The following is a 12,285-nucleotide window of genomic DNA, read 5'->3' as shown; positions in this document are numbered from 1 at the left end:
CTCAGAGAAGGCAAGAGAGATGCAGACTTTAACTTTACCTGCTGTTGTCGCTGTTGGACACAGTCACTTTAGAAAAACAAGGGATTTTTACACTTGTTTTTTTTTTATGTCACACTTTTATAATATGGATTATTTTCTCATCCATTTTTTTTTACGAGGCACTGCCTCCCTTGCCTCCTCTGAGGAAATGCCCCTGACTTGTATCTACATAAACTTCTTTTTTTTATCAGTACTTCTCAGAATTGTATGCAATATTGTATATGCATAGTGTATATGCAAAGCTGTATACACGGTTTGATGCTGCCTTATATTTTGGCCAAGACAACGTACCTTAGAAGGCAGCATAATGATGTTGATGAATGAACAGCCTTTTGGAACAGTATTCCATCTTGAATGTGCCTATGGTGATTAAAATCCTGTCTGATTAGCTTTTGAAAAAGGTTTTCATATTTAAACAATTTGAGCAGATCCATACTGTCACTAACATTACTTTAAAATATATTTCTCTGTCACTTTCTCACCCATTTTATTGTCTGTCTTTCAGCTGGTAAAGATGACTTTGAACATGGGACATCTCCTACAGGCGATTTTCCTCATGGCTCGTCTCTGGACCTGTCACCCTCAGACAGCTCTGGAGGGACTTACATGTGGGATGAAGAGGGGATGGAGGCACTGGCAGACTCTGGACATGCCTGTGGAAGCTTTGACTCTGATCTCAACAGCATGGTGAGTCCAAAGCTTTATGCAATGATTGACCTGAGCAACTTACAAGAGAGAAGTAACAGAATTTGTATAAAAAAATTCATAATTAGTGGATTATTGAGTTTCATTATTTTATCTATTTAAAAAAAAAAGTTTTTAGTAGTGGTTCTTTAACTTGCTTGTACAACTAGCCTTTGTGGTCTTTGGCCCTGTGGTGGAGAATCGCTCCTCTAGGCAACTCTCTGCAATCTTCTTTCCAAGCTCCTAAAATACACTGCCAAACTTGTCTGAATCAGTGTGCTTAATGGTTGACTTTTAAAATCACAGTTGATGAGCACAGTTTGATTCTTTAAAGGGGACATAACACACACAGTTTCTGCCAATCTCATGTCAATCTTCAGTACCTATAGAGTAGTATTGCATCCTTCATATCTCAGTAGAGTCTTTTGTTTTATCAGATTCATAAAAGACAGATACAGCTGTACCACTTCTTTCTGCGTGCTGTGAAGTTCTGCCGATGACTTCCGTAACCCGAACAAAGCACGTTGATGGGCGTTGCTCTTGCTCTCGCTCTGGTTGATGTGCTCTTCCGGGAGAAGTGCCCATACAAGGAATTCCGCCCTTTATGACGTCATGCATAGCCATACTCGAAAAAAAACCGTATCTTATACCCAAAACTTATACGAACCCTGAAGGAGTGTATTTGACACAGAAATACTTTGTCATACGTCCTACTCATTTTTTTAAACTTTGGCCATGTTTAGCGTGAGAACCCAACTCTTTAACAATGTCAGTATGCATTGAAAAAGCATTAGACATCTCCTTTAAAGTGAGGTTTGTCTTGTGCTCAAAGCCCAGAGACTGACTGGATAAATCTGTCAGCTTGAGTTATTGAAGGTGTGTCTCTGATTACGCATCATAATTCTGAGAACTCCAAATTGGCTCCTGCTGATAGTCATTTGTCTTTCCTCTGGAAGCAGACGATCAGATTTTCAGCTTCATGACCGTTAGTAAATGGTGAGGTGAAATCAATGTCAAATGAGAGGATGACTTGGCATTTATGCTCAAAGCGCTAGCCTTTATCCTCCTTTGCATCTATAATATATTGTTAAATGCCTCTCCCTATTATATTTATCTTTCTGTTTAAGCCAGATTACAAATCTTTCAATTAGTGTAAGTGCGTCTCTGTTTAGTTATTATTTAGCAAAATATTTATTTTTGTAAATATGGCACATATTAGATAAACAACAGCTGCATTTTCCTATCATTGCTTTTAATGATTCAGTGTATTATAGTAATACTTTTTGCTAAATACTTTTTAATAAAATGTGTTAATTATATTTGGCACTGATGAGTAAGTACAGCTGCCACTTAAAGTTGGGGAAAGTCGTTTTTGAAATATGCTGTTTGGAAGTCGGACCGATACAACAACAAACATGTAGCCAATCAGCAGTAGGCGGCGTATGGCGGCCGAGGAGAGAGAACGATCAAGAGGGAGATTTGAAGAAAGACTGCAGAAATAGAGATGGGACACAATATAAAAGAGAAAAGCTCAGAAGAAATCACTGGAAAATAAAGGGGTATGTCTAGGTAAGGTCCCACGTTAATATTAGAAAAGCTGTCCAGCGCTGGAGAGAGCTAAGTGGGAAGGCCTGAAAACAGATGCAGTCAAGGCTAGGGAAAAGAGGCCAACTTGGCATGCCAGTTTTGCAAATGGAGCTTGAGGTAAGTAGTTTATCGCCATGTTGCGTTGATCAATACGCCATTTCCTGTTGCACTTCTCAGTGAAGACACATTAAAGCCCACTCGCAGTTTTCAAAAACACGCCTAAAAATCTTAGACTGTGAGAAACAAGATTCTCTGGTCTGATGAACCTCAAGTCCGTTTCTGAAGGAAACCAGCTGAAAAGCAGCTGAATTGCTGTGTAGCCTCTTTAGTAGCCTACCTTCAAGGGCCACATGGGGGCAGCAGAAACTCACAAACATTCAAAGCGTCAACCATTTCAATAAGCTTATCATCTAACAGAACATCCTACATATAGTTCATTTCCTCACCCTCACGTTGTTCCAAACCCATATGGCATTGTTTTTTTTTTCTATGAAACACAAAATGAGCTGTTTTGCAGATGATCTTTTACATGAAATGAAAATGAATGGGAACTGGAGCTCTCAAGCTTCAAAAGTAAAAAAACAACAAAACAAAACAAAAAAAACAATAATGTATCATAAAAGTAGAATATAAAATATGACTCATGCACTACTTTTAAGTCTTATGTATTCATGCAATATCTTTTGTTCAAAGATACAATAGGTGATTCTCTACAGAAATCTTTTTTGTTTACTGTTTGAAAGTCTCATCATATCCTGATAGCAATCACCATGCAACAAAAATGTAATCATTTATTGATAACAATAATTCTTCCAGCTAGCAATGTAGTTTTTTAGCGATGTTTAGCAGAATGGTTGAAGCTACAAATAGTGATGTAATCAGATCACGATTGTGTTTATATAGTATTTTACAATGGCTTTGAACACTGCTCCGCCAATCATAATCGGTCTTGTATCTATCTATTTTATAAATTTCCTGATATTTTGTAAACACAACTTTGTTTTCAGACATTCCAGATTTAGTATTTTCATCCTTTCCAGTCCAGTGGCAGTATTTGCCTTGGTCTTTTCATAGGCTTTGTTTCCTTTAAATACTATCCTTCAACTTATTCGACACTTGCTCAAAAACTGATTATCATTTTGATAAAAAATAAAAAAATAATAATAATTGTGGCTTCCAGCTGAAATGAACAATTATCATTAAGTAAATATTTGCACAGTTCTGTTATAACCTCTAAATACTTTTACCATAATGCTTGATTTGTAAATTAATATATTTTGTCATGTGCATCACATAACCAGCTCCATGTCTATGACTTCTAACATAGAAAAACTTTGCTCAGGAGAAACACGAGTCACGATAAAAGAGAGTAAAGGTTTAGCAAGCTAAAATGGCATGGTTGCTTCAGCAAAAGTGTTTCATGTCTGAACTACCGCAATATGTACAACCACATATAAGAAAACTTGCTTGCAGAACAAGTACCGAGACTTGCTACTGCCAATACATTCACAGACGTGCTGCTGTGAGCATGTGATAACCCCCATAGCAGATCTATACAGGTGGAGCTGGGGAAGATGTGGGGTTTCTGAAAGCGCGCTGCAGACTGCTAACAGCAAACAAAACCAGTATTTGCTGCGTTATGTAAATGACGATGCGTTCGCTACCAAATTGAGTTTGTAGAGTCTAGAGTTTCATGCCAGAACTTGGTATGGATTCTCCTTAGCTCCAATAAGGACTCTAAGGATTGTGAGTGATGTTGAAGTGACAGTGATGTTGTGATGTTGCACTTTTTTTTGGCCAATCCAAAAGTTAGCATCACCCTGGTTTTCCATTGGCTTTTGGATTATTTCCGAAAATAAGCTGTTACCAACAAAACTTTATGATTCTTACACATTTTGTTCATCATGATAATCTTCACAAATGAACACAAGTTTCATGCATTTTCAAGCTTGCATACTTTCAGCAGAAGTAAAAAGCTAAAAGTAGGCTATTAACGAACTACACTACGGTTGAATGAATTTAACGTCGCCACCATTAAGCTTACACAATCTCTTCCAGTCTTTATTTAATAACTATTCCCTGAAAGTTTGAGTTAGAATAGTTTGCAAGAAAGTGATTATATAAACACAAGACAGTGAAAACGGACTAGTGAGTAGATACTTCGGACTAGTTTTCCTGTTTTTCTTGATGAGGTTTACTATCCCCGAAAACCTCTGCAGTCCCATTTAGCCACTTGATAGCAACGGCCTTTTTCTAAAAACCCATTGACTTCAAGACAGTGGAACCAGAAGTGCTAAAATGCTAACTTGTTTCTCTGTTTTGGCCTACAAAGAAGCGTCCCCCCTGCAGAACTTTATAAGCAAATAATTTGAGCTAAATTTGAGAAAATATTTGACTCCCTGGTAAACATTTCAACAAAATGAGATTGTAAATTTGAAACAGTAAATAACACACACACACACACACACACACACACACACACACACACACACACACACACACACACACACACACACACACACACACACACACACACACACACACACACACACACACACACACAGTGTGACTTGTCAAGAACTTGTCAACCAAGGAACAGAAGTGACTCAGGAATCAACCAAGTGAGAAAACTCTGAGCGATGGTGTTCTGCTCCCGCTCCTCACAGAACGTTTGTCACGCTCAGATATCAGTGCTCCTTTTCTGATTGGCTGAGTCAGAAAGGATGATTTCCTCCCCACTGCTTATGTGTATTTCCTCAGACAGTTCAGCTGACCCAGTGTGCTGCTGTCTTGACTTGGGTTATGCTGAACGTAGGATATGAAAGTCATGAAACTGTTTCAAAGTGAAGTGTCTGAGACACTGTGGAGCCAAACAAACAAAAATTATAGGAGGCCATATGGTAGTGTACTCATAAAAGTTGACAAAATAAATGTATATAGGATGTATTTGAAATTTAGAGTCTCTCACTTCTGGGAAAATGAACCAGCAGCGTTTCGATCAAACTGATTTTCGTATGACATGCCTGACAATGATTTGTTTTTATCAAAACATTGGCGTTTTAATTAAGAAACATTAAAAAAAGGGGGAATAGGCAAAATAACTGACCGGTCGGATGAGACAGTGCTCCACTAGGGGGCAGCTTGTTTCCAACGTGATGAATAGCTACAAGATTGTTGTTTGCAAGAGAGATGCTTTGACGTTATTATACATAATTTTTTCTCTCTTTCTTTCACTCTTTTATACTCTGTTCTGATCTCCCTCGCTTTCACTCTCGTCATATGGGCTTTCATTACCACGTTCTCAACATTGCCTAGTCATTTGGGCTGTTTAGAAGTTTGATGCATCTCCCTAGTTCACCAGGACCGTCTGTTGTTGTTGCCTGCCAAGCGTCACTTGAGGGCCCTCACTATGGCACTGAATCCATTAAGATAACACATGTTTCTCATGTTTTTTTCTTTCCTGGAGGCAAAACCTAAACTTATAACCATCCCCTGAAGAATCTGCAAGATCCTAAAGCATTGGATTTTAATTTTAAACACCACAAAGGGTGTAACTAAGTAACTTTTTCCCATGGTAAAAAAGTTTTAGGGTGCAATGGGGCTAAATGTACTTTTCACTACTTTCAAAGTGTATGATTGCAGAAAAAAAGATACAAATACTTTAGCTAAAGTAATATGTTTTGCATAATAACCAAGTTGTCTCTGTAATACACCTTAAAAACAATCATTTCAGCAAAGTTTGTACCATATTCTGTTTTGGTAAATAAAAAACTATTTAAATAAATAGTATCCCATAATTAAATATGGCTTTTCAGTATTTTATATGAAATTATATTTTAAAATATGGTTTCATATAGAGGTCGATTGACCAGCTCTCCCTGATGCATTAATACATTTCATAACTAACCACTCTTTTTTTTTTTCCTTGAGTGAATCAGTTGATCTAGTTGTCAAAACCATCTCATTAAACCTTCAGGGTGATACAAGATCTAATCACCCTGTCTGTGTTTATTTTGCAATAATGGCTAGCTGACTGTACAGTATATTGTCTTTTACACTTTAGTCTGTTCGTCACATACAGCTATATTTGAAATATAGTGCTTGCGTTGTATAGACTTCTTTAATGATACCTGTATTGTGCTTTTTTTGTTCTCTTTGAAGAATGAAGTCAAAGTTCCCAATCATTTTAATTGCGTGGGGAAAGTTTTATTTACGTGAGGTCCTTCATTAATTCGCTAACTACCTGTCTGGTGCAAAATGTTAACAAAGAACTGATGACCTAAATGCAACAGACATTAAATCTACTTTTCACATCCTCTCTCTTTTTTCTGTCTCCCTCCACTGCCTAGAGTGCTACATCATTTCAATACAATGTGTTCAGGCTGTCACACACCACTGACACAAGAACCCCTCTAAAATATTGAGTAAAATATTGAGTAGGCTATATTGACTTTCTTTTCCACCCCTTCTGCCTCTAAAAGTACCTCTCAAAAACTGTCCGTCCTTCCATAATCCAAAAAGTCAGTTTAGTAATATTTTCTGGCTTGTTTCAGTTTGCTGCTGGGACTCAGAACATCAAAAGCACGCAGTGTCAAGAATTCCAACATGAAGGTTTAGGAGATGTGTTTCTCATGTTGACCTTTATTGTCATCCAGTTCACTTAAGGAAATATGCAGATCGGTTGGTTTCAAGTTAGTCTAAGGGTTCGCTTACACGACAATGATGTGATCAAAACTGAAACGTTTTTTCTTTGCAGAGAAGACTACGTTATCAATACGACCCGTTCACACAGATCTGAGAAAATGACTAATAACTAATAACAGACAAGTAGTTGGCGATGTCACTTTGTAAAGAAAGACTGCGCACATACGCATTATTTTACTACAGTGCACTCGAGCCGAGCACACATGCCTATAGACACAAATTACATAATATATCATTTATTTGTCCGATCTTCATTCTAAGGATGTTAATCTTGATAATACTGTATTATTACTTGGTCTTCTGGGCAAATTTCATCATCACAAAGCCAGAAACATTCACTGTAATCCCAATTTTAGAATGTTCTCCCTTGATATAAATACCTTTTTACTTCCTTTAAGAAAATGTCAAAACCTTTGAACACAAAGGCTTAGAAAACATATATCATGCTTGAGTCTGTTGTAAGAAACATCAAGTCTTATAACCACTTGTGATGATGTCCGTACGCCACCCCTTAATTCTTACTTAAAAAAAAAAAGCCTATAGCCTACACATGTGCATGACATCACCGTTTTCACAGATTCACATTTTTTTGTAGTTTACACAGAGATGATAACAGTTTCGTTTTCCAAAACTTGCACTTTGAATACTTTGATAACTATAAAGATAACGATAAAGATATAGTTTTAAAAATCATTCTCAATATTAAAGAATAGCAGAGTTCACGCCACAGCTATAACGATAACGGCACAGAGAAACAATATCATTGGAATCACTTTCAGAACGATTTTATCCAGCTGATGAATGTTAAACACACTGACAGCCAATCAGAAGCAATCCTGCTGTAACAAGCTTTATTTAAAGCGACAGACAAGCTTGTGCTTAGAATAAACAGAACGATTTCGTCCACTAATTTAGTTATCTTTATAGTTATCGTTCTTGGTGTGAAGGGGTCGTAAGATGGTCTTTGACTGACAAGCCATCATGTTCCAAAAATCTGATTGACCATCTTAAATTGGGATGACAATTCTACTTGCACCAATGTGCACCAGATCAGTTAGAAAAAAAGTGTCCTTGTTCTAAAACACAGCTATAATCTTAAACTGGATTTTCTAGCTGGGAGGTCTTATCACAATAGAAAAAAATTCTAAACCGATACAGAGTGAAATTTTACAATTTACAATACATTTTTACAATTCTAGATTACATCCACAGATGAACTACTACTAAAAAAACTACTACAGTATTGAACGCATTACTTTATCGGATTATAAAAACAAGATGGGACTTTTTTTTTTCTTTTTAAATGAGAAGTGGATGTCAGGTTAGATGGTTTAAATTTTGTGATCTGGACAAATTTGAAAAAAGGGATCAAATGCAAAAACAGTCCATCATTTATTGCTATTATCTTTATTGCTTTATTATGATTAAATACTGATTGTTTATTGCGATTAGAAACAATGGAATTTTTTCCCCATTATGCCAACTTTTTGTGTTCATATTTAATTCAGAGCATATTTCACATATGGTTTGGTGAGACATATAAATAAATATATGACATTTATCACAAAAGCAAAGCAAAAGCTTTGAAAGTCAAGCTTCCTTATGCAATGAGAAGGTAATTGTATGTTTGAATAGCGCTGGTCACACCGGGGCCATGTTTGAAAGGCTGTACCTCCATTTTGTGAAGTCTCGGAGGCTGTATGAGAAAAGCCTTTTGTTTTCTTAATGTAAAACGCACCATGACATAGCAAATTACTGTCTGATGGGAAAGAAAGACCAGAAATGGAGCAGACAGTAAAGTTCATTCAGGAGCACTTCCTGTGTCTTGAGCAGAGGGAAACAAGCCTTCTCTGAGAGCTGCAGATAATGATTTTTCCCAAGTACATTTCAGACATGTTTGCTATTTAGTTTCTACTTGCAAGGTCAGATTTTCTTTTGTAAGAAAGAAATTGTCTGTTCTCACAGATGAGTTAGGCCAGCTTGAAACTATATCTGCCTCTTCCACTTTATCTGCATTTTAATGGCTAAATCACAAAACCTTGGCCCAGTCAATAGTAATATGTACCATGCTAATATATGTCCAAAACACATGCAAGTAGGGTTGTCATGGTACTAAAATTACAGTAGTCGGGACCTATACCAGTAAAATGTCATGGTTCTCGATACCAGTTGTAGTACCATAGCAAAAACTGTTGGAACTCTTTTTTTTATTTTTTTATTATTATTATTATTATTATTATTATTATTATTTAAAAATACAAATATTAATTAAATTAAATGAGTTTATTACTCATGATGACAATAATTATATAAGTAAATAATACATTTAAAGAACATTTAGCCTTCAAATGGATACAATGAAGGACAAACATACAAACACATATACTACATAGAACACGTGGCAGGTCTGTTAGTTTACATTTACACTCTAAGACTTCATCTATTTTGACATACCGTATCAGATTGTTTTGTCTTGTCTGTTGGTATGGTTATATCTCTGTCAATTATTGCAGTTTCGGAATCAATCATGCATTTAAATACAGTTGTAAATCCGAAACTTTGCAGTGTACTGAGCAGCATGAAAAACAAAACTTTTATTAAAATTGCGTATGGGTTATAAATGAAAAGCAAGCAAAAAGCGCTTCCTTATATAATCACTGAAGCTGTCAATCACCTGCTCACTTACTGTACATCTACACTCCTGTGAAAAATTCTGCTTTAATCAAAAAAGCTGTCTACACTGCACAATGACTCTCTTTTTTACATTGTGTTTGCACTTTGTTGGTAAAAATTAAAGGGTTTGTGAGTGTGCAGAAGAGGGTGTTTTGAGTGGTGTTAAGTGAATTCTGACTAACTTAAACACCTCATATTGGCCATTGGGTTCATGCGCTCAAAAGATATGTTTGTGATTGGCTTCAATGATTAACACTTTGAAAAACACTTTGTAAATAGAAACCTTTGACGCAGGTGACAGAGCGCTTACACAGATACACTCACGAGCATTTGAAATCAGTCGCTTACCTGATATACCCGGTAATACCAGTACTCACGGCTGGACTGGCCATTGGGCATACCGGGCAAATGCCCGGTGGGCCGACGTGCTTTTTGGGCCGATACATCTCATAAATACTTTTTTTTTTTATTATTATTTTCTTTTTTAACGGCCCATAAAATGTGTACATCGGCAGACCATTCGTTTTGTTTTGTTTTGCTTGCGTTTTGGGTTTGTGCCGGTGTAATGCATTGGTCAAAAAAAGTCAGTGTTAGTTTTTTTTCTGACAGACCAGCCCATGAAACACGTAGATCAGCGGCCCATTGGTTCTTTCCTTGATTGACACTGGGCTGGCCCAATCACAACTTTAAACGAGTGAGCGAGCGTGCAGCAGTGTCAGTGTGTAATATCTGCCAGAATAGTCTGCGAGATGGAGAAGAAACGCAAGGAATGTGCAGATAAATAGCGTGAAAAAATAGAACCAGGCCCTTAAAGCAGACGCTTTATGTGTCAAAATATATGTTTTCTGACCTTCGTCAGCTCCTGTGGGCTGTGGCAGATGATGATAGTGAGGACGGAGGATCAGGAGAGAGATGAGAGAGTGTAGAGCCTGCGGTAAGCAGAACTACTTTCAAAACACTTAGGCTATGTCATGATGGAGTGTAGGAACCCATAACCCAGTTACAGATTATTTCCACATCTGCATAGTTGACGATTACCGCAATTCACTAGAAATTTAATGACAGGCGTTTGTAAACCATGTTTTCCGCCAAAATAAAAGCTTGATGCAGTTTGCGTCAAAATAAAAGATCATGTGCTTATCTCTTTCAAGTATAGAAATTGTTACAAAACTAATTATGAAAGTGTCCTTTATTTTTTAGTGCATTTGTTTTACAAAATATGGCTATTACTGTCATTGGATTAATATTATAACTATTATATAGTAGGTGTAATGTAAATAGACACTGTAACTTAAAGAGGTTTGAATTTTTCTTTGTTTAATTTGCACACTGAATATGGGTGAGCTTTTCATTTTGAACTCTCAAAGTGCACCATATTGATGAATTTAACATTAAAATGCACAAAATTTTCTCACGGGGGGGCATGCCCCCGAACCCCCCTAGAAGAACCAAGGTCCACCCACCACAGTTTTAACAAAAAATCCTGTAAGAAACACTTGTATTGCTATGCCAGAGCCGCTTATAGCTTGTTTTAGGATTCACCACTGTGGAGTATAGTTCGACTGTATTAATAAATGTCAAATTTGTACTTATTTCATCTGTAAACTCTCACTCGTTCCTATACTCACTCATTACATGGCATTAGTGGTTTTAATGAATAGGAGTTGGTATGCATATAATTAAGGGCGTGCAAAGATGGGTGGTGTTTATGATCATATAGTGGGCCGGTCTGGGCCAAAATGCCCGGGCCGATTTTTTGTCCCAGTCCAGCCCTGCCAGTACTGCAGAAATACTGGTAGTGTCACATTATGTTAATTTTGTCAGAATGAGAGTCGTAGATCCAATTGCAAATGAGCAGTTTATTGTAACAGACAGGACAGCGGAAAATTACTCAGAACAGCACAGACTATAGCTGGCAAACACTCAATGCACAATCCCAGGGAAGAGAGATGAAGAGACAGGAATCAAACACAGCGTGGAAACTCAGTCCGGACGGCTGGTTGAAGAGAAACTCAAGACGCTCTCCGAGCTGCTAGGAAGCACTGAGGAGATGAAGGAAACTCCGCTGGGAACTCAGATACCGACACTGGGTAAGAGAACAAAACAAGAGTGACGAACCGACACCAAGCACATCTCACTCCAGCTAGATATAGGCAGCTGACTAGCTGCAGCTGAATGACTAATTGAGTGATCAGCTGGTTACTTGGCAACAAACAAGCCACCACACAGACCCAAAACCTACAGATACGCAAAATGAACACGCGGATCCATGGACCTTGACAAATTTACTATATCATATGTAATAAAGAAAGAAAAAAATCAACATTTAGAATTTTTACCTCAGTATGTTTCTTCTGTGAGTTTCTTTATGTGTGCTGTTACTCTCATTTGTTTCGATGTCTCCACGAAATTCTCTCTCAAAGAGACAGGCAGCACGAGCCTCAACAGCACTACCATAGTTGTGGTCATGCCATATCATAATTACCGCAATTACGCGATTTCAACTTGTAAAAAGCGTTCACAACCTCGTAGAGCTTATAATAGCTTGTTTAATTTTTGCTCATTACAGCTTGTAATAATGTCTTAGAGCTCCTAGTT

At 37.3% G+C, this 12,285-nt stretch overlaps 1 protein-coding gene across 2 annotated transcripts in view; it reads left to right on the top strand.

Moving 5' to 3' along the window:
* ccser2b (coiled-coil serine-rich protein 2b) overlaps window positions 1–12,285 on the top strand; it is an 82,015-nt gene that overhangs the window by 33,198 nt on the left and 36,532 nt on the right. For both annotated transcript variants that reach the window (XM_084434272.1, XM_084434271.1), the window contains exon 3: window positions 545–726. In XM_084434272.1, coding sequence (XP_084290398.1) covers window positions 545–726 — 182 coding nt within the window. The remainder of the gene's footprint in view (window positions 1–544; window positions 727–12,285) is intronic.

The sequence above is a fragment of the Rutilus rutilus genome (genome assembly GCF_951802725.1).
Source record: "Rutilus rutilus genome assembly, chromosome: 16".
Lineage (NCBI taxonomy): Eukaryota > Metazoa > Chordata > Actinopteri > Cypriniformes > Leuciscidae > Rutilus > Rutilus rutilus.
The sequence above is the reverse complement of the archived record's forward strand: the minus strand, read 5'-3'. Positions and strand labels throughout refer to the sequence as shown.